The 23,261-nt window shown below is 41.0% G+C and overlaps 1 protein-coding gene across 5 annotated transcripts in view; it reads left to right on the forward strand.

The window, feature by feature from the left end:
- plin1 (perilipin 1) overlaps positions 1-22,502 on the forward strand; it is a 35,183-nt gene extending 12,681 nt beyond the window's left edge. For 2 of the 5 annotated variants that reach the window (XM_088641348.1, XM_088641349.1), the window contains 4 exons: positions 94-284; positions 5,891-6,034; positions 7,981-8,160; positions 19,039-22,502. In XM_088641348.1, coding sequence (XP_088497474.1) covers positions 94-284; positions 5,891-6,034; positions 7,981-8,160; positions 19,039-19,422 — 899 coding nt within the window. In that variant the 3' untranslated portion in view covers positions 19,423-22,502. The remainder of the gene's footprint in view (positions 1-93; positions 285-5,890; positions 6,035-7,980; positions 8,161-19,038) is intronic. The other 3 variants (XR_015940393.1, XM_088641350.1, XM_088641351.1) reach the window with 3 other exon arrangements.
- The last annotated feature ends 759 nt before the right edge of the window (positions 22,503-23,261 follow it).

The raw sequence follows: 23,261 nt of genomic DNA on the forward strand, positions 1-23,261 counted from the left end.
AGAGGGCGGACACATACGTGAAGCAAGTGGCCTGCAGAGCACAATGGGTCATTTTCCCATCGCTCCAGAAATCATTGTCTTCTTTTTGTCCAGACAAAGACGTGTTGCAGAGCCAAGGAGCTGATGTCTCTCCCCCTGGTCAGCAGCCAGGCAGCTACAGGAGGTTAGAAGCCCTGGCCAGCACCGTCTGGAGACGTGCCTACGATCAGACAGCCACCCAGCTGCAGCGCACCAAGAGCCAAGGGCAGGAGCTGGTCATGTGGGTGCCTGGAGTAGCCCCATTGGTAGGGTTTCTTCTGTTTGTTTGTGTTGGGTTTCCTATTTGCAATTATGCAGAATGTTAAAATGGGACAAGCACAGCTCCTATTTATACTAAAATGTTTGTGGTCGCATTTATCCCCCAGCACAGCACGTAGGAGCTGCACCATCATTCTTATGAGTGCATCATTTGAAGACGTGGAACATATAAGCAAATGGAAGCTGAGAGGATTTCAAAGCATCAACAAGCATGTCACATGCATAACTAATTAAAACAACGCTAATCTGGGACAAATGCACAGTTTTGCATGTAGGGGGCAAATTTGATATTCAAATATACTAGAAGAAACGACTTCAGAAATCATACATTTTGTTTGATCTGACGAATGCTTGGGCGTGTAAAATTTTGCAAGATTTGTTTCTTATCAGTCTCTTGCCTTATCTGCATAGTAATTTGCAGTCTGGGAGCCTTTTATTTCTTGTCTTCTCTGTAGTCTTGCTGTGACTGAGTTTATCATCATTTTTCACAAAGCCGCTGATGGGGAGCAGATACTTTCGATTTAGAAGTGTACGGGGGATGGACAAAATAATGGAAACACAAAGCAATATGTGAATATGTATTAACTGATAAGGAGTCAGGCCACCCTGTGCCTTCAGAACAGCTTCAGTTCTCCTTAGAATACTGTTATACAACTATTCCTAGTGCGATATTGGACCACTGTTCAAGAAGGACGGCCTCCAGTCCTTTGAGAGATGAAGGAGGTGGAAGTCTACTCCCCAGTCTCCTTTCCAGTGCTTCTCTTAAAGGTTCAATGATGTTGAGATCCAGTGGTTGGAAGAGGCCATGCAAGGTGTTTGAAATCGGGGGGGTTCATGAGGCCACTCTTGAATCTTTTGAGCCGCGTGCATGGGGACATCATCAGGTTCGCAAATGAGCACAATGAGCCAATGAGCCAATGTTTGCACCATACATGCGCCTGCTTGCCTCAGCCACGCAGAGTAGAAATCGGACTCAATGGCGAGATGCTGTGTTTAACAGTTGGGAACAGCCAGTATGTGTTAAGGCTTTCTCCAAAGATAAATCCTTTCAGATGTAGGAAAAAGATTAAATTACTACTTATCAGATCATATTACTTTCTTCCACTGTTCAATAGTCCAAGATTTGTGCTTACCACACCAGGTTATGCATTGCTGTGCATTGGCCTTGGTTACTGGAGGTATCCGAATGGCAGCTGTACCATAAATAATCAGCTCTATGAAACTTACAAAGTAAAAGTTTTTGTTCAGACTGCATCACGGAGGTCAGGTGGGAATTTCTGAGGCTCTTTTTTTGTGGGTTTTAATAACTATCTTGCTGTCTGTCTATGCCTTTGACTTGCAACCACAGTTTCCGTTTACTGGTGCTCTTTTCCCTTGTTTGGCGTAGGGGACACTGTTCACCTTGACATGTCAAATCATTTGGCCATTTCTGTGACTGAAGAACCAGCTAGCTGACTTCTTTCAATATCTGTTAGATCTCATATGTTTCTTTAGAAGCTCACATATTAAAAGTATGATTTTAAACATCTTTTATAGATGAAACATAGTATTGAAATTCATATGAAACACAAGTGTAGAATCCTTTTATCTTGTGTTTTAGTTACTTCACAAGTCCCTCTTGGTTGGGTGTTTCCATTAGTTTGTCAAACCCCTGTAAATTTGGTTCTGAGATCATTTTGCTTGGGGCACAACTGATGCTGTCTTATCTCTATCTCTGTGCTGAGCTTATGTATCGTCTACATCATTTATGTACCCCGCTAAAATAAATCCGAGCAACAAATATATCCCCCTTCACTTGTTTCTTTTAGGTTTGTTTGACTTGATAATTAAACCAAAATAGAGTAGTTGGCGCACTTTTAGGAACAAGGAACTGGCATAGTCCCCAAGTCAACCTGACCTCCAGGACATGCTTTCCTTAACCAGCACAGAAAAATCACTGTTTTTCAATTCAGGAAAAAGGTGGCCTGCTTCCCACATTTAAGAAAAATATATCTCCTGTATGCATTTTTTTTTGCCGTTTTGTCTCAGTGTGTGCAGTGAGAGAGACATAGTGTAGCAGTTTATATTCCAGAATGGTAAAGTCACAGCTTGACTATGACCTCAGTGAGTGTGGAGAGCTGACAAAGGCAATACTGTGCTGCGACTCTTTGCTATATAAACACAAGGATGTGGTTTTAGCTGTGTCCGACAACAAATGCTGAGGTCTTTTGGCAAACGTTTCCACACAAGAAACCCTCATGAACATTTTCTTTGGACTTCCGTCACATGTTGTCAGTATTCTAGATTTTACAATATTAGTAGATGGGTCACAATGTTGGTTCTATATATAAATTTATATATGTTTTTATGTACCTACTAGTACAGTATGTAGTTGTGAATTAGTATTTGAAAAGAAAACCTACACCCCAGACGGGGTGTCAGTCCATCACAGACATGTGCACATAAGCCTGCAGAGATGATTTTGACACCAGTCAACATAGTTGGCAGGTCTTTAGAAATCGTTCTAAAAACAGAGCCCCCGCTAAAACACGCTCAGGTATAGGAGAAACATGCAAACACCCCTCAGAAGGCACCCCAATGGAATTGAACCCAGGACTCAAGAGCTGTAAGGCAGAAGTGTGATCTGCATGATCCACACCCACATGCCAACCCCCAGAGCTTAGCATCAGTTAAATTCCCCATTTTATATAAGGATACTGTAGGTGCCACGTACTGGGCTGGCATGGTTTCATAGTGGCTGACATTGCTGCCTCTCAGTGCTGGGGTCCTATGTTCTATTCCTGGGGTGCTGTCTGCGTGGAGTTTGTATGTTCTCCCCATGTTCACGAGGGTTACCTCTAGATGCTCTGGTTTCTTTCAACAGTCCAAATACATAGAGAGGTGAACTGGCTTCTGGGATTTGGCCCTGGTGAATTTGTGTGCATCTGTGTTTGTTCCCATGTGTGTCCTGCAATGGACTGGTGCCCCGTCCAGGGTGTACTCTGCCTTGTACCTGTTGCTTGATGGGATAGGCTGTGGCTCCCCCAGGGCCCTGTACTTGATAAAGCAGTTAGAAAACGGATGGATAGGTGTGGCACTGTCCCACTCCTACCTTACACAATGAGGAAGTAAGGGTCGCGACCAATCAGAGTGAGCAGATTCCAGGGTGTGCTGTGAGTTGTTACCATGCTTTGTGAAGGGCTCTCCACTTCAAAGCATTTATACAGGGGTCTGAATGTCTTCTTCTCATCACCGTCACGGGGGACAAGCTGTTAAGACAAATTAGCGGGAAATCAAAGGGGGAGTGGGGCTGTTCAGTGTCTTCTTTTGCTGGGCATGGAAACGCATCAAAAGATTCCAGGCTGATCAGAGCGTATTTCTCTGGCGTCTTAGAAACCAAGCAAGGACACTGGGGGGTTCTTTTACCATTTGTAAAGCAAATGTTGAAAATCGAACGGCTATCTTCCGCCGTGTTCAGCGTGTCGTCTCTGTTGGAGATGGCTGACTTTTTCAGCTCTCCTGAGGTCAGCAGTGGGCCATCACTGCAAGCTGTTACAGAAGCCGTGTCCCTCTACTTTTCACCTCATCCTGCCCACACTGACATCTGACCCGCAGCTGTTTGGGGTGTTTGTTAAAGGTCATGTTAGGAGGCAACGGAGGATAAAAACAAATAATCCTTCTTGCTTTAGTTCGGTACTGGTTTAATGGCATGCTTTTTATTTGCACCTGTATTCTCTCTTATCACTGCTCTCTCATTATCACACATTTCGCTGAGTTTTACTCATTTTCAGGTTTAGGAAACACTCTCCTCATGTGCTGGGAGCACACCAGAAGGTTACATGGAATTATATGTGCAAAAACCTCAGGCCACCCCCTACGAGTCTCTTAATAGGACAGCAGCATTGCACTGCAAACCTCAGAATGTGAAAGTGTTACATTTCACATGTAGGTGTGCTGCAAATAATTCACTAAGATAAAATGATATAAACCTGTGCACTGGACATCTGTTATATAAAAAGGACATGATTCAGCGTCCTGCACTGAAGTAGTTTGTTTTTATATTTAGTGAATTGTTTTACATGTTTAATTCTGATCAGTTTAAAGTTTGACAACTCATAATTGTTATACTGTTTACAAAATTTCAATTTTTTCTTAGCCTAAAAATATGAATTAATTAATGAAAAATTATATAGAATTTATCAATATTCTAAGATTCGTGATTATGCATATAGAAGTCTTAACCCAATGATATAATTTCCTGAATTACAATATAACTGGTCCAGTTGTTTGCTTTAAGGTGTTAGAGAGTGACAAATGCCTCATTCTTAGCTTCAAAATTATATCCCTGACCTAAGTCATATTTTCAATATTAGCACAAAGTAATATTGTATCAGTAATATTGTATCCAATATAACTGGCCCAGTTGTTTGCTTTAAGGTGTTAGAGAGTGACAAATGCCTCATTCTTAGCTTCAAAATTATATCCCTGACCTAAGTCATATTTTCAATATTAGCACAAAGTAATATTGTATCAGTGTATGAACAACTGTTTGTCATTTGCATTTATTTATAGAGGTTCTTCCATCACCAAGGCATGGAAATATTGTTACTGCTCATAATAGAAACAGAGCTGGAGGTTGTTTGAGTGTCTCAGTGTCCTTGGCACGGATAAGATTTGACGTCAGCTAATGAATACAAAGTCTTACCGACTTGAGTGAAGATAACTTCTGGTTACTTTGTGGGAGCCTTGCACCCAACAGATGCAGAGCTATATTCCACTATTGTCTGCGAGAGTGGATCTGTGGATACTATGTGCTCACAAATTGTTAGAGACCGCATCCCAAACTGAGAGGTGAACATGGCACAGTCGTGTATTAAGGTTGTGTAAAGCTTGCGACAACGGCATTGTGGAGAAAGTTTTTATATTACATTGGGCAAACATCCCCTGGAATCTACAAATTTGCAATGACCCATTGTTAATGTACTATGATGTAAAGGTTTCGGAATGTTGCCACAACAGTATTTGGTCAGCTGTGATGTCACCTCTGAATCTTTATAGCCTCTCTTCCAGTCTGCTGCTGTTTGCTGTGAAAAGGTTGGCACTGAAAGTGGTGTAAAGATGTTTAATACACAGCCTCAGCGTTACTGCCTTAGGACATGTAGAATCGAGGAGTGAGAAAGTTAATCATTACAGTAGCTGTGCTTGTGGATCTTCTCAATTTGAAGAGTAATAGCAACAAGAAAGAAAGCAGCACAAGTAATGAAAAAGAAATCTGTTTTAAAGAAAAACAATTCAACTTCTTCTAAGCTTACTGCCTGGGAGAATGGTAAAATTAATCCAATTAAGGTTTAACTGGATCAGTTTAGCTCTTCTGTATGACCTTAAGCTGTTGATGTAGAATTTGACATCCCGCTTTTTTCTGGGCCACAAGAACTTGGGAAATCTTGCGTGTAACCACTTTCGTAAGTAACAATATGAGCTGTTGGAAAGCAGTTAAATTAGTATATATTCTAATTAATGCTCTTACAGGCATTGAGTCTCTGAGGAGGATAGGATATGTCTCATTGCGCTCTGCTCAGCTTTCACAATACAACCTGCAATCTGATTTTAACAGACCAGTTTGGCCAAAAAGAACTTGGAGTTTGCGGGTGGAGTTCTCCTGGCTGTCCCAAGCTCCGTGTCAGGGCTGCTGTTTGGTGGGACGGAGGAGCAGAAAGACAAAGAGAAGAAAAAGAAGAAGGAAGGAGAGCTGCTACAGGTAAGGAATGTCCACACAGAGCTGGACTCTAAGATCACCTTATTGGCCATATACAATTTCTTGTATTAGGAATTTGTCTTTTCACATACCCCAACTGGCTCTCCATGAGACACACAGACAGGGAGATAAACTTAGGGTCAGAGTGCAGGGTCCACCATTTATATGGCACCCCTGGAGCAGTTGGGATTAAGGGCCTTGCTCAGGGGCCCAACGGAGTAGGATTCCTCTGCAGGCCGCGGGATACGAACCGGCAGCCTTCCAGCCACAGGGCGCAGATCCTAAGCCACAGACCGCCCCACAAACTCTTCACATCTAAGAGTTTTGTGTTATTTACATGTATAGTTGACAGCCTAAAAAGTGCTGATGACTCAAGATAAATACTGTTCTGGGGCTAGAGGAGACCTTTGAAGTTCGTCCAGCTAATTAGGTGAATAAGTCTGAGCAGTGTGGCCTCCTGGGACCACATTTAAAAGATCTTATGTTGTTGTTGTCAGTTTTTGCTCTTTATTTTTTATTTTATGAATTTATTTTATTGTATAAATGTGCGTCCAGTATGTTGCTCAGCAACCTGAGTTAAGTAGCTTTGAAGCTGCAGTTTTTAGTGTTCAAAAGTATTGGTGTGGTTCAAAGAAACACCAGCGGGTCATTAAAAATGCTTGCCACATGCTTGTATGGCTATAAGAGTATGCTATCTAAAAACAGTGAAATATTTTGTAGACATCTACCCGTGCTTTTATGAAAAAGAAAAATGGCCAGTTTTTCTATAAAACGGAACTTTTTAGCCATTTGTATCACTTCAATACAACACATGGAACTAGGGGACAGCTATTACTTAGTTCTCCATAATAAATTCATGAACCAGGAATTAAATTACTTTTTTATGGTGCACATTCAATGCCTTATGCCAAAGGGTTATTAGCCATCTGCTGCAGAGAATAAATGTTGTTAGTTATGAAGACTTGCTGAGCTAGTCCAGATTGAGCAATATTCCAGAGAGGAGAAATTACAACCTTCTGAAGCTATAGTTTACCAATAACAGGGCCCACGGTGGTGACTGGTGTCAGTTCAGCAGTTTATGAATTTGCTTGACATTGCTGGCATGGCCATGAGACAGTTCCTGTTCACTGGTCAAGGGATGGCTGTATAATTCCTTGACTTTCATTGTTGACCCCCATTTGACATAATCAAGCGTGCATTTAAAGCATTTGGACCTGAGGTGTTGATCAGCCAGAGGCCAGTCTTTATTTGCCTTTTGACGGCATTTAAGAAAATGTAATTAGCTACATTCCTGGCATTCAGAACATTCTCCTCCACCCCCCACAGCTCCAGCATCCATGCAGGGTTTGAGGAATAATGGGAATGTGTCAGCTGCTCAAAACTGGCGACTGTTTCCTTACCTTGTCAAAAAATGCAAAGTACCTGGGTGGAGTGTGTCAGCTTGTGTATCTGTGGAAAGTGAAGTCAGACATTCTGGCTGGCTGGATGTTAATGCTTTAGCCCTCTATTACTGTATATCTGAAGCCTGTAGAAAACGCAGTGCATCATGGGGTGGCCAGTAAGCTCCTGTGATTCCTATCGTATACACACTGGTGTTTAGGTTAGCTGACCTACACAAACTGCACTGTGACAAGTGCACACTGTAGAGGAATTAACTTTGGTATATGTTTGTAATTTTGGAATTCATGCCCATGTTTTTTCATGTGGAATGCATCCCCATGTTCTTCCATGCATACAAGATTCCATGGATATGACTGGTGGTGAGATTGAGTCGCCGTGTGTGTAAGGCTGTTGGCCATTGGATTGTGTTCCCACTGGTCCCATATGTATGTGTGCTACGTTACATTGCTCTGCTGGGCACAGTTTCCATGACGGAATTGACTGACAGTCTTTAGACACACCCGGTCTGTATAGCAAACCATTACAATATGACCCTGTGTATTTTGTAGAGTGACGAAGTTCAGGGCCTTGTCTCCAGTCTGGGACATCAGCTGCAGAATGCCTACACGTCAGTGGTGTCCAGTGTGAGGAGTGCACCAGAAGTCACTGTGGCCCTGGCCAAAGACACAGCCGGTGCTCTGATAGAAACCTGGAGTTCAGTGCTGAAAAATGTCTCTCACTACATCCCGGTGAGTCACTTCCAGAGGCCCCCTGCTGCCTTTGATAATTCCATTATTTTGGATTAAAGGCATTGATCTGTCTGGCATCCTGTTTATACAGGATCTGGGTGGCTGTGTTCGCTCCTCACGTGCTGAATCATACCTCTCTCTCTCTCTCGACCTTTTGCCAGCTTCCTCGCTGGCTCATCTTGGATAATCTGATATCTGTGTTTTGACTTTAAAAAAGGTAATTTAAAGGCCTTTACACTAAATGGCTGAGCAATTTGCAGCAGCAGCAAAGTTTGCTATCAACTATGGACTGCTGAAGCTCTTTCTGACCTATGTGTTAGGATGGTAGGATGGCAGTCTTGGTTGTTGTGTAGAAACAGCCTGAGAAAAGGCCCAAGTCTGCAGCATATGTTTCTGCTCTGGGATTTTTGTTATAACTCTCTTGGTGAGATGTAGGGGTACAGTACATCAGCTTGAAGAGCTCCTGTAGTGGATCTTTTGATTTACGCAATGGTAGTGGTATAAAGTAATGTATGTGCTTTAATGTGTGTATGTAGCCACATTGCTCTTGTAAATTTTAAAAGAACCATTTTCAAAGCAGTCAAATTTCCTCAGCTTTTGTTGGACATGACAAAATCGCAAGCCATTGGCATTTAGTGTTCTGGTACTGTTATTCCTGATAAAAGCACGCAAAACTGTGTGTGTGGGACTTGGAAAGTCAGAGTGTTCTGTTACTTTTCCTTGTGTTTCAAAGGCACAAGCCTTTGGCTGTAACCTAGTGAAAGAGGTTTCAGTGGCCCAGAAAGTCAATGGGTACCATATGTCTGACAGGGAATAGTGCTGCTGCGTGAGTGATCCTTCCCACTGACATCATGTCTAGGACGTGCACTCAGGAGAAACAGCCAAATCTCCAGATATTTTTCTTGAATGAATTTGCTTTGAATTGTCTGAGTGGAATATAAAAATAAACCATTTAGAACCCATAAACACTTCATTTTCATTCCAGCACTCCAGGGCAGAGACATTAGAATTTTACTTTTTTTTACCTAATTTAAAATACAGCCATGTAAATTGCTTTGCTTTAGAAGTTAGCAGCTGCCAAATGCTGTACACGGTCGCTTTTACCTTATGGGAATTTAAGCAAATACTGTATATTAGGCTGATGTTGGGCTGCATGCAATTTTTTTGGTACGCATTGTACTTTTAATTTTTCATAGCATACAAGAAACTGACTAACAAGCATTGTTAAGAGATGTCTGTATATAACTTGCTACAGTACTTTCTACAGCTGGGGACACACTTATTATATTGCTTCATAATTTGGTTCTATTTAGTAGCTTTTATATAGTTTAAAAGACTCCTAGCAATATTAAAATCTCAGGGAATATAAAAAAATGCAGTACAGCAGGAATCCAGCAATACGAGCTATTAAATGTTCTGTTCCAAACACAGGACAGTTCCTCTGCTGTGGATGTGCCTGCAGAACAAAAAGAGCCTGGAGGCTTCAAATTCATTCTTTACGGTTTCAGAGAGAGGCAGTATACTTTCCCCTTATGTTATATTTGCTGCAATATTACCATGAATATTGGCATTAGTTGAAACCAAGGATATTCAATGCTAGTGCTGGAGGACTCTGCAGATTCTCTAAAGATTCTTCTTAAAGAAGCAGCGTTTGAGGTTCTGGAAGAGGTGGTTAAATTCATTCAATTAAGCTAATAACAAGCTGATTAAGGTCATTTAGAGCTCTGTAAGAACAAAAACCTGCAGACACGCCAGCCCCTCAGAAACAATATTTCTATGAGAAAGTTTTGCAAAAAGTGGAGAAGATACCACAGCAAATTCTTAACAGTAAAGAGAGATACTGTATGTGGATGCTTGCAATAGCAGTTAGAATTATTTTTGCTTTGTGCCAAACACAGACCAGGAATGGAAACAAAAATATTTTATGAACCCTGCCCAGGCTTTCTTCCTTGAGAGTTTTCCGTTGTGCTGCCACAATCCACTAAGAGCCTGCCTAGCATTTCCAATTATCAACACAAGAGGCTGACATTTTGGCAGAATATCATTGATGGGGGAAAAAGACAAATACAAACCAAACAGTGTTTGACATGTTCCTCTTGATTTCTGAGGGCTACATTTAATCCTGCTGGATTTTCTGACAGAAGCAGAGCACCGACCTCACTGTATTTACTGTTGTCTCAATAACAGCCCTCATTATAGAACTGACCGTAAGAGGAAGCCTATGGATTTATCATTTACAGTGCTCATACACTGCGTTGACAAAGAATTTAACAGGGGATGATGGTCTTTGAAATCGGGCTGGATTCCAGAGCTAATTTAAAAAAGGGCTTCAGATTACACAGGCTCAGTGTAATTGACTTTTTCTTTCATTGTAAAAATGAGTAGTGAATACACACTATTTTGCTCCGTAGTGATGTTACATTCCTCAGGGTTTGTTGAAAAGCTTGACTTATGTCTGTCAAAAAAAGCATATTAAAGGATCAAGAAAATGTTGAATGTGTAGGCCATCCCCCTCCCAGGAAATATGTTTGTAATTAACCAATTTCAAAATCAAAGCACTGAAATTACTGTCAAAGTTGAGGAAAAATGGAAAAACATTTCAAAGACCAACAGCCACAGAAGCAGACATTGTTTGCCAGTGGTATTCGTCATAGAATAAATAAAGCAAAACAAAGGTAACCTGTTTTAACTGTCATAAATAATAATTCACCACTGTGGTGAATGATGTAGAAATCCCACTATGCACAGCTGAGAGCTTGAGTAATGACTTACTGCTGTTACTCATTAACCAGGAAAACAAGCAAGCTGCTGTTGTCCTGTTGTGGTGGGGTTATTAGAAGAACTTTAGTCTAAGAAATGACAGCATCGAAATGACCTGTAAGGTCCTTCAGTCCTTTAAGAAAGAGTGTAAAATGCTTCATATTGAAATAAAGTAACATGTTAATATAAATAATGTATTAAAGTATAGGAAAATTAAATATGTTTTACCTCTTAAATCTTTTTTGGATTTCTTAAAGTAAAAACAATGTATTTAATCTAATTCTAAACCACAGTAAACAAATGAATCCTGCAGCTAATTTCCCAGAAGTCTTCATCCCTGGGAGAGTGTATCTGTTGATTCAGGTAGGAGCATGTCTCTGGGTGCAGTTCACTGAGCAACGCTGTGATAACACCTGGTTACATGCAGGTATCCATGGTTGGCTTAGGCAAGTTTGCGTGCGGAGAGCTGTTTACGGTTATGTTGTGTTAAAAGAAATCGCTCAAAGTGGATTTTAATTGGAGACACTGTCTGAAGGTGTGACATTTGCCTTTTCAAGCTGATTTCAGTTTTTTTTATGTGAAGGACATATGGTATAACTGCTCCAGTATGTGTAAAATATTGTGTTTTTGACATTTACAGTATGTTTCTGGGTCTATGCAGTGTTGATTTTAATTTAGCTTTTTCCATTTCCGGCTCACACGCTCAGTTTCCTTTTATAAGTTGTCTTGTTCTTTAATACTCTGACACCTTTCCTAGATATGCTTGCAGGATACCTTACCACAGAAAACATGAACAACTTAGTTCATTTCTCAACCACACTGATAAAAGCCGATAGTACCCTTGGCAAATCACCTGCACAAAAGGGTATAAATTCGGGATGTCAGACTTTCCTACCCAGATCTTTGCTTAAACACCTCTGCATCAGTCCCTTCGCCAATACAGCAGCACCTCGGGCTTGTTTTACAGGGAGGCTCTGAATGCCTTGTCCACAAAGTCAAGCTGAAGTCTGTCGGCCCAAGAGGGTTAAGGTCAGGCATTCGTTGAACGGTGGCAAGTGGTCTTCATTTCATCAAAGCAGATGCATTGCTTGCTGGGGAATAGCCTGTATCTTCTGAAACAAGACATTAGCTGTGATTCTAGTGAGCTCAATCCCTTGGTTGTGTAAAATGAATGACGCATACAACAAATGTTTTTCTCAAGAGGGCTATATACAAAGTTTGCACATAGTGAAACAGTCACTCATGTGTCTGTGTTCATTATGAGTAAAGGTCTGAATGACTGCCGAGCGCTACTGTGATAGCTCTTAGGAGCAGTTTTTTTCCTTTCCCACAGCGGCTAACCACCACTGTACCCAGACATTAACTGTACCTCCACAGGTCAGCTGGTCACTCTGAAGACTCACTGTGCAGCGTCATGCACCTTGTACTCGGCTCAAAAAGGCCTTTCCCGAAGTGACCTCTTTCATAAGCAACTGTTTCAGTGAGCTAAATTAGGAGATACAGTAACTATGCAGAAGCAGGCGATTAATCAAGTTCATTAGCAGTGGGGGCTCATGCCAAGAATCCGGTCTGCGTTCGGAGGGAGGGAGCAAGGTGGCTCCGAGGAGTGCGCTCACCGAGTGGGAGCAGAGGGCACTTGCTCTGCGGGGGGCCAGGACAGGGGGAGGGCTTTGGGCTACTGGGGAGGAAAAGGAATTGGAAAGGAGAGAAGGATATTAAATGACTGGAATTTCTAATTGTTTTTTTTTCTATTTGGTTATTTGTCAAAAAGTACATTTTGTCCAGTGGTTTTACAGTTTCTGCATTCCAGCCCCCCTGCGGACCATGGCAAATCCTTTACTTCAAGGCTGAAAGTCCCTTTCGAGAGGGTCGGTTTCGGGGAGCCTTTCATTGTTTTAATGTTGGACGTCAGGGGCAGACGGGGAATGGTTTAACGAATTTCATGCATTCTGAGCGAATATGCATTGGAGGGGGCTTTCATTTAGTTAATTACACGTTAATACCTGAGGCCTTCGCGTGACTTACCCCCGCGTTGTGGGGCATCACTACTGTGTTCCAGTGGGTTTTTTAAAATGATCTACTGAGTTCCAAGAAGGCAAAGATTTTTAAATAAACCATTTATTGCATTTGTGACTGTGGAATCCATCATGCCAAGGTGTACTAAAGGGAGCAGAGAAGGAATTTAACCGGAAGAGAAATTCCCAAGGTCTTGTGTTGCCATGGCAACCCATCGAACGGGACACACAACCTTTTGGGGCACCATGGTCAGTGACTGATGGACAGTGGTTTTATGTTAAAACTGAAGATACTCGAGAACATGAAATATGTTGCCTCAAATGCCTACGACATGTTAGTTAGTTCTAAAGTTTATTTTAAATCAGTGATAACAACATTTCAAAATAGTTAGAAATACAAGTCAAGCATAAAAACTTAATGGCCAAAGCGATAAAAAATAAAGCAGGCACACAGGGACCAATGCTGTAAAATGCAGTGCTTTTTAAAATTGTGCTCTGCAAATTTGACATGATAATAATAATAATAATAATAATAATTGCTTACACTTATATAGCGCTTTTCTGGACACTCCACTCAAAGTGCTTTACAGGTAATGGGGACTCCCCTCCACCACCACCAATGTGCAGCATCCACCTGGATGATGCGACGGCAGCCATAGTGCGCCAGAACGCTCACCACACATCAGCTATCAGTGGGGAGGAGAGCAGAGTAATGTAGCCAATTCATAGAGGGGGATTATTAGGAGGCCATGATTAGTAAGGGCCAATTGGAAATTTGGCCAGGACACCGGGGTTACACCCCTACTCTTTTCGAGAAGCGCCCTGGGATTTTTTATGACCACAGAGAGTCAGGACCTCGGTTTTACATCTCTTCCGAAGGACGGCGCCTGTTTACAGTATAGTGTCCCCGTCACTATACTGGGGCATTAGGACCCACATGGACCGCAGGGTGAGCGCCCCCCGCTGGCCCCACTAACACCTCTTCCAGCAGCAACCTTAGTTTTTCCCAGGCGGTCTCCCATCCAGGTACTGACCAGGCTCACACCTGCTTAGCTTTAGTGGGTTGCCAGTTGTGAGTTGCAGGGTGATATGGCTGCTGTGATATGATGACAATAATGGCAATATTGCGAAAGAAAACATGTCCCAAGACTCGGACTGACAGAATCTATAGGACATCTGGGTTTGTGACACTTGCTTGTGTTAAACTCCTGCTCCCCACCCCCCCATAGAACAATTTTTCACACAGTATAATTACATCAAATAGTTGTTTCAAAGTAACCAAATTAGGGCTGCTTAAATTGAATAAGGAAGAGGAAATAACCGTCCCAGCGGGAATCAGTCAGCTGAGGCCACAATGTAAACAAGTAAACAGCTGTCTTCGGGACACGTGGCTCATACTCCGTGCACAGTGACCTGCCAGCGCTCTTCGCCAGGACAGACTAAAAACCCTGAGGTTACAGCGTCGGTGGAATAAGGACAGCTAAACATGTGGCCCCTGAAACAGCGCTTTGGCAGAATGTGCTTGCAAGGACATTGCATCGTAATAGGATAAACTCTCAGTTTAATAGAATAATGGGGTGGAAGGGGTGTCTGTTATAGCTGAATTATGTTTCTTCAGCCCAGAAACACTATTTCATGAGAAAGATGTACATGCATACATACTGCATATTGACTCAATCCTCTGACTTATATTTCAACAATTGCGATCAACACAGTCAATGAAAATTGTACCTGTGCCTTTTATCATAAATATACAAGCTCTTTATTTCAAGTCTCATAAAAATACTGTATAAAATTCTCATTGTTTTATTGTTTTCATCGTTCTTGCCGGGAAAGCTCAGTATTATGTCTGATTTTACAGATTTTGTCCATTAAATTCGAATCCTGTTGAAGCGAAGTCTGTGAAGCGGCTTGTTTACTTTGCCTTGTTTCCCCGCCAGCGCTGATTTAGAGCTGGTCTGAAGCAGGGCTTCCTGAGCTTGGTGGAAGAACTGTTACAAGACAGAAATAAGATAAATTGACAATGACATGTAATTCTATTTTGCCGTCTTGTTTCTGTTTTCATTCCGGTGTCATATTTATAGGTGCTTCCTCAGTTTTAACATGGAATGTGTTGTTACATTCTTAATTCTTCTATTAATAATCATGTCTTGTTACGTTTCATTCTTGAATGTAAGAAGTTGTTTGACGGGTGTTTGTAAAATAGAGCAGGTATGCCGAGGGATTGTAGATTGGTTTTCCGACCTTCATGCAAAACCCTGAACTTGTCAACATTATACCTCAACTGGCATGTTTTCCTAGTCTTGAATATTATTTTGATCTTTCTGAATTTGATTTGCTTCTTCTACGGTTTGCTAAGCCTCATGCACTTTTTATCATCTGCAAACTCGGTTTACTAACAGTACCAGGATTTAGTTCATTTATATAAATTTGGAAGAGCAGTGGCCCTAGTACAGATCCCTGTTGTACTCCGCTGACTACATTACCCCACATTGAATATCTTTGTTCTGTTTATAAACGAGGTATCAATCCTTAAAACCAATTTGCATATTGATTTATCTTCTTGTTTGTTAAAAAAAATCCTAACAAACTGGTTAAACAGGACCTCCTTCTTTCTAAATCCATGTTGACTGTACTTTAGTAGCTGATTTCCATAAGTTCATCTAATTTATATCTAATAATTGTTTCTAACCTGTAATAGAAATCATACTCTTTGGTTTATAATTATTGGTTCAATTTTTCACTTATTTATGAGCACCACATTAACAGTACCCCATTTGGAGTGACTTTTGTGACAGTGAATTACTGTATGTATTGCATCTCTTGTTTGCTTGAGTGCAATTGGTAGGATACAGTACCATCAGGTCCTGGGGATTTTTTTATGTTGAATGTTTCTAGTGCCTTAAACATTTCTTGCCTCTTCTAAATAATACTATTTAATACTAGACTTTAGCCTTCTTCTGCCTGAGACAGGTTGCTGATTTTCTTCTGTGTTGAAAGAAGACATTACATGAAGTTCAGTGTGTGTGAACTCTAAATAATACTATTTAATACTAGACTTTAGCCTTCTTCTGCCTGAGACAGGTTGCTGATTTTCTTCTGTGTTGAAAGAAGACATTACATGAAGTTCAGTGTGTGTGAACTTACAAATTGGGATTCAGCAAAATTACATGTTTACCTCCAGCCTCAGAAAACAGTTGTCTCAGTGTCACCACACCCCCTGTTTCATCCAGCCCTTTGAGGTGTATCATGCTACTTTTTTCTGTCAGTACCTCTCCATTTGTTTGGACTGAAGCGTAACCAGGATCTGTGATGCAAACAGTCCAGACTAGCACCTAAAAATAAAGTTATTGCATGTTGTCATGTGTTTTCCTTGGATCTTAGTCATCTTGGAGGTATTTGCTTTTGTAACAAGAAAGGTAATACTCTGTTGTATGTGTTTGTATTACTGAGCAAGAGTGGTTAAAGAAACACTTAAGGTTTATAGTTTCTAATGAGAGGTTATAATTTTGATCATAAAAACTTGTTTTCTTGTGTTATGTAAGTTTTATTGCACTTAAATTTTATTCAACTGGCTGAGAAGGTTCCTATCAGTTAGGAAATGCTGAAGTATTATTTTGTTTATATACAGTACCTGCTGATTGTAAAACAGGTTAAGCTTTGTTTTTGAATCTTTGAACACCTTAAGGAAAAGCAGTATGAAGTCTTGGGGAATTGTATTCACTTGTTTTGCATTTTAATATTTTTATTACTGCATTTTGTCAGACAGGATCCACACATCTTAAATCTTTGTCCATGAGGGAATGATGCTTACTTAAGTGTTCTAGAACTGTATGTTCAAAAAACTGAAAACTGTGGCAGTGAGTTTAATGTTTTTTTCCTCTCCACAACTTTTTGAAGTTGGTAAAAAAAGTGATCTAGTGCTAAAAAAGGTGGTCTAGTGTGGTGATACACAGGTATGGTAGAGCAGTAGAAAAGTGTTATGCACGCGGGGTAATGCAATTAGTGAAAACTACAGAGGACAAAATGCACTAAGTTACCATCCAAACTTTCTCCAATTAACTTTTAGGTTCAAGGTATTTCAAGGTATAATGCAAGAATTCCAGTCTTTTGTGCTCCACAGGAGGTGATATAGTATGATCACAGTCTCTTATAAGGTGGGAAATGTCTATTTCAAAGCAGAATCCCCAGTTATGATGGATCTTAACTTTGTGACCTACATCTTTTGTTTTGACTTGAAACTCTGTTTCTCCTCGATCCAAGAAGGGATTCTGTATCTTTGCAATGGCGCACAGCCGATTAAGGTCCCAGTGGCAGAAGAGCTTGTAAAAGCCTGCATGCATTGAAACAACAAAGGGCTCCAGAGAAGCAGTGATGTGGAACGGGAGATCAGTGAAATCTCTTTGTGTGCTGCTACTTGCAGGTGTAAACTCTGACGAAGCACAAAGCTTACTTTCCTTTACACGAACATGGTGAAAGTTACCTACAGATAAGAATGGTCAGGCTGCAAATTGGGAGTTTAACTGCTTTATGAGTCCTCATTCGCCTTACTGCCTTTTTTTTACTTTACAGTATTTCTGGAAAAATACTGAAAATGTGTGAGCCTGATTTTGCAATGTTTCATTCACCTGCATTGCTTAATGTAACTGTGCAGAATGCTATCGTCAGATTTTGAAATTGAGATTTGAAAATGTAAAAGGTAGCTTTAAGTATCACGATAGTTTGCGCCAATCTTAATCTTCCATTACCTTTTTTGAAATGTACTTCATTTTATTTTAATAAGGATATATCATAATACTTAATAAACATTGAAATAGAGCATCTGTTATGGATGTTGAAGGTTTTTTGTTCTGGATAAAGTTAGGCAGTTATTAATACAGAAATCAGATAATATTTCTGTCTGAATGTAGCCAGTGGTTTTGCAGAAGCACCGCTGCCTTATCAATTTGTGTTCTTTAGATCCAATGTCTTTTTACATAGAAGCTTTTTAAACCCACTGACTTCCACTTGCAGACCACTTAAATTGACCCATGCTTGATCATTGCTGTCAAACTTTGAGAATGATCTTTGGAGCTACAGCTCTACAGCTGCAGTGTTAATGCTGACAACAGCCTGAAAGTGAAGGACACTGTAATTGGCCATGGAGACATGTAATAAATGGTAAGAGATTTACGGTTAGATTTCTGGGAGAAGAAAGCACAGTATCACCCCTTGCTCGTAAGGCGTGGAGGTGTGTGGCAGGAAAAGCGTTGCGGTCAGATTGGTGTGCAGTGCCGGAGCCCTGCTGTGGAATGGCCAGCGGCTGGCCTGCTTGTCCTTCAGGGGAGGTCAGGGATTCTGACAAAGAGCCGTTTGGGCTGCAGGCTGACTGGGCTCTTTTTATCGCCCTGCCCCTCCTTCTTCATTAACCCCTGGCTTGTTCCCGTTGAGATCCTCGAAAGCATCCAGACAGATAGTTTGTCTCCAAGAGGTCTGGCACCAGCCAACCTGCGAAGATCCCAGTCTGGTGTCTACCAGTCTGGACATTCCAGAATGACACATTGAGGGAAGCACAAGGCTACGAGTGAACAAAACAGGATCAAGCCCTTGGACGTTCTTGGGTTTCTGAAGGTCAGCCCAAGTTCAGAAACACATCGGCATGTCTCCGGCAGATTGCAGAGATTTTTCAGGAGCGCCGTCTCTTGGCTGCATCTTGGAATTTGCCTTTTCTGAGAAACTGGAACTCTAATAATTCTTCTTAACCTCGCCATTGACGCAACAAAAGCCAGCTCACTAGCCTGGAAATAATGAGTTTGAAATGTACTGAAACTACAGAAGCTGCCTTTTTGGGGGGGAGTATATATCTGATGGTAAAAAAAGTCCAACATCTGGAATAAGAATGAGCAAAAAAATGCAAGGTGTGGCAACTGGAGAGTGCTGTGTCTAAAAACACGCACAAGGTGCACAGAATGTAGGCATTATTAATGAGATTGTCTGTTGAAATTCTTATCTTTGCTTATCAAGCAATATGGGTCTGATGTGCATGCAGAGCTCAGGCTTTTTCCTCGTGTTTGCTGAACATTTCTGTTGGCGGGACTGTGCTCATGTGTGATGTCCTTCACAGCTGTCCGGAGTAGGGGGGAAGGAGGACGCGCAGCCCAGCCGTGTGAGCGGAGACAGCGGCAAGGAGCAGAGCAGAGCAGAGCCCGCGCAGGGTGAGGACCAGACGAAGAGCAGCCCACCCGCTGGCGGGTCACCCCAGACCCCGGCGGCCCCGGGGCGGGGAGAGGGAGCCCAGCGCCCCAGCGACACCGTGGCAGCCCAGCTGCTGCAACAGAAGGTCCTGGAGCAGATCCCAGTCCAGCAGAGGATCCTTCTGGGGGGGCCGGGGACCAGGTACTCGTCCCACAGTGAGAGCAGGAGGGGAGAGAGTGCCCCCAAGTCTCCCAGTCCCACCTACCCACGCGCAGTGCACACCAGCACACACCCCACCACCAAGAAGGACTGACTGTCTATGTGCAGGAGGTTCAGTCCTCTGAAGGAGCAGCCTGTCTTAGAGAGAGTTAGCTGCGTTTTCTCTGATCTATCCCCAAGGCTTATCCAGCTAAGAGCGCCCACGTCTATGTTCAATCTGTCCATGTCCTGCTTCTTGCAGCTCAATGTTTTTAGCTTCATTTTGGATACCAGGTGCCTGTGTGATCTGTCGTACTGTGAGTAGGGACAGAGACTCTGCGAAAACGAAAGGTCTGTGTTTAGAAGAGCGCGTACCGTATGTGTCACAGTTTATAGTGCAGCTGTAGGTTTTCAGTCATCTGTATGTCGTCTGATGGCAATGGTTATGTTATCATAAGCCTTCAAAACAGGATAGCAAAAGCCATGGGAAGTGGGAGTGGGTATAAAGAGTGGCAGGGAGCAGGAGAAACAATATTTAGAAGGCTTTAGAAATATGAGGACAGAGCCACCTTGTCATGATTTACTGGAGTATAGGGGAAAGCTGAATTCTTTGGAGTATGGAAAAGAGAGTGGGGATAAATAGAAGAGCTTTAAAAATCAGTAGAAATATATTTAAATAGCTATAGGTTCTATGGATTGTTGTCAGTTTGACATCTCTTTAGGGTAGTCTGTCCTAGATATTTTTGTAGATTAAAAATGTATGCTGAGAGTAGCACTTTACAGGATATATTATACGTCTTTACACTTCTACTTTTCTGAGTATGAATAACAAAAAAGAAAAAGAAATTCTGTGAACTCTGTGCTTAACATTAATATTTAAATGTCATTGTTAGTAATACCATCACTGCTAGTGTTTACATTAATATCCAGTTTTCTTTAGAATTCGTGGTGTTTTTCAGACTTTCAAGTGTGAGCTTTCCAGATATTAGCATGTTTGCGTTTACTGCAGGTACAGAAGAACTGTGCACCATTAGTGTACAGTACAACAACATGACAGTGTGTCCCATACCCACTTCCCCTGACGCGATCAGTCTTACAAAAACGGATATTCTCTGTTTAAAAACCTTCGTGGATGGCTCAGTGCTGAGAGGAGACATAATTAAATAGACTCAAGTGAGTTTATCTTTGCAAGAAAGAGTTTGTAGCAAACCTATCATATACAGTGTAGAAACTCTTGCCTTGCAAGAACAGTGTGAATTGGGTCAATAACTTAAAACGCCAGGCAACCTCTCGCATGGACAGACGGTGTCTCCAGGAGAATCCTGATAATCTTGATTATAACATTCCTTCACAGAACACTGACAGTGACAGTCCTGGGGCTCACATTACATCCCATACCAAGAGATCCAGGGCTTCACAACTCCAGCATGACCTTACCTTGCGTGCCCACAGGTTGAGCAGGTGTGGGAGAGTTCCCTATGGAATTGTCACAATAACACCACTTCCCATGACTCTGTTAGAGGGTTTTGTGTTGGGAATAGGCCACAATCTCACAGATCAGCACTGTGTCTTCAAGTTGCTGCCTTGCATCAGGTCATGTATGGCATCAGGCAGTATTGACCATCCTCTTAGTTTCTCCAGTCTGGTGTGTGTTCACTGGAAAGTACTTTTGCCAAATTGATTTGCTGTGTCCAGTCTCTGTATTTTTAAATGAAATGTATTTCATAACATGCAGTTAATTTAATGTAATAAGCAGTGTTGTGAAATAAGAGTGTTTTTCAGCACATTAATTGCTACAGATGGTCTTTTTTGTTGTTTTTGTTACAAGCCACAATTAAATGTATTTTCCCTACAAAGTGAAAATGTTATGAACAGATATCTAATCAAAGATTAAATGTATGTTTTCTCCAGCACTGTACTTGTGGTACTGCTTTAAAGTTCAACTTTTACTCAGAAAACATGATAAAATATTGAATGTAATATACATACACTAAGCATTTTCAGTACTGAATATTTGTGAATCAGATCCTTTCCTTTTCTGCTCATTCTTATTGCTTTGCTTTATGAGAATGAATATGCTCAATGCAATTAATTATATTTTAAAGCAACATTCCTCTTTAATCATTCAATCTACGCTTAATCCATCCATGGTCTCTACTGCTGACTTTGTGTAAGAACTCGGTAATAAGATGTTGGAAAATTGTCAGCTTTTTTCTGCAAGTCCTGATTATTTTCACATGTCCAACTCGCCCTGTGTGCTGATGGAGATCCCACCCACCCATCTTTTTTTAACTGTGTAACAGTTGTCAGAGGAAAACCACCCAAGGACAGCAAGAAATTAGGACACCAGAAACATTTTTAGAACACTCTTTCTGGAACAGGTGGTGAGTGCAATTCTTAATAACAAGAATAAAATAAAAATATTTAACATTTATTACTTGATTCACAATGTTTCTTGACAATTGTAAGCTAAAAAGTCGAGTCTGGGAAATTGTGTGCTTTTGAACACAATTTTGTGTATAAGAAGCATTGTACTGGCAAAATTGTACCATACACAAGGTTTAATTTCCGAAGGATTATATATCCAGCGTTCATTACAGAGGTGTACTTGTAAATGTCTCCTTATGACAAATTTAGAGGTGTTCAGAATGTTTTATTTGCATTCTGAAAGTATAGTTCATATTCAGTTTTATGTGAAAGTCAATTACTTAGTGTCTTAATTCGATTTGCAGTTTAATTTTAGTGTAATAAACCTTTGTTCAAAATAAGCCCATTCTTTTATTTTGTGAAATCATATATTTCTTATGCAAGATTCCGATTATTTTAAGATCAGCTTTGCTACTACCAAACTGAGATATGCTATTCAGCTATGGTGTTTAAAAAAAGTCAAGTAATAATTCTTATAATTATCACAGCCTTTGAATTTAGAACTTTTCTAAACAGACTGAGATCTTAAAGCAGATTTGGAAATTGAAAGGGATATTATGTTTAAACATGAATTGGTTCTTTCATCTAGAACGTGATTATTAGCCCCACGGTAACTTTATTGCAGTATTAAAACCTTTATTTTGCATTTCCTGTAACAGAATTTACAAAGCTTCTCAGTGTTAATGTTCCTTTTATGTTCTGATGTGTAGCCTAAGGAAATACTCCTTACATTATATCTAAACTCCCGCAATAAACCTATAGAAAGCCTCTCCATTTCAAGCGTGCTTTATTTTTTAAACTACTGGCAATTGGGGTGGGAGGGGATAGAGTGTCAGCAGTCTGTTTTCTTAAGATTTCCAGCATGTGCAGACAAAATAAACTACCCATTTAGGAAGAAATTAAAAAAAAATAAAAATCACATCCAGAAAAGTTGCCCAGAGCACCACTGACTGGATGATTCATCCAGAGTTTTTCTGGGGAAGGAACACAGGGCTGCTTGTTTCCGTGCCAACCAGGCTGTGCTCATTATGGAGACCTGGCATTAAAAAAGGACAAAATCTGCTTTCCGTTTTGGGGAATGAAGGAAAAACATTAACCGATTAAACCTGTGCATATAAGCAACACTAGTAGGTCAGTTTTATTGTTTAACAGTGTTTATGGTTGACTTTCTCCACTTTTCTCTAGACTAGTATGTTGTTTTTTTCCGTATCCAAGCCAAGACAAAAATATCAATTCAGACTCTCCACAACGCATAATGTCTTGAATGTATGTGAACATTCAACATGCATTTGGGGAAACATTTTTCTCCCAGAATTTCCGAATTGATGAGTCAATCTAGCTCTGTAAAATAGTTTTAGAAGGCTAGCTTCCCACCTCTCTACTTTTTAATGACCTAGTCCTGAAGAGGCTGAGAGCTCTCTGCATACTGGTGTGTGAGGTTTCTTTCTGTTGGCAGGCAGGTTTTATCACCACCGCAGTGGCAGCCCTAGCTTTAGAAAAGCACTGAAGGAAATAACCTCTCTGTCT

Source organism: Lepisosteus platostomus, chromosome 7 (assembly GCF_059453375.1).
Source record: "Lepisosteus platostomus isolate fLepPlt1 chromosome 7, fLepPlt1.hap1, whole genome shotgun sequence".
NCBI lineage: Eukaryota > Metazoa > Chordata > Actinopteri > Semionotiformes > Lepisosteidae > Lepisosteus > Lepisosteus platostomus.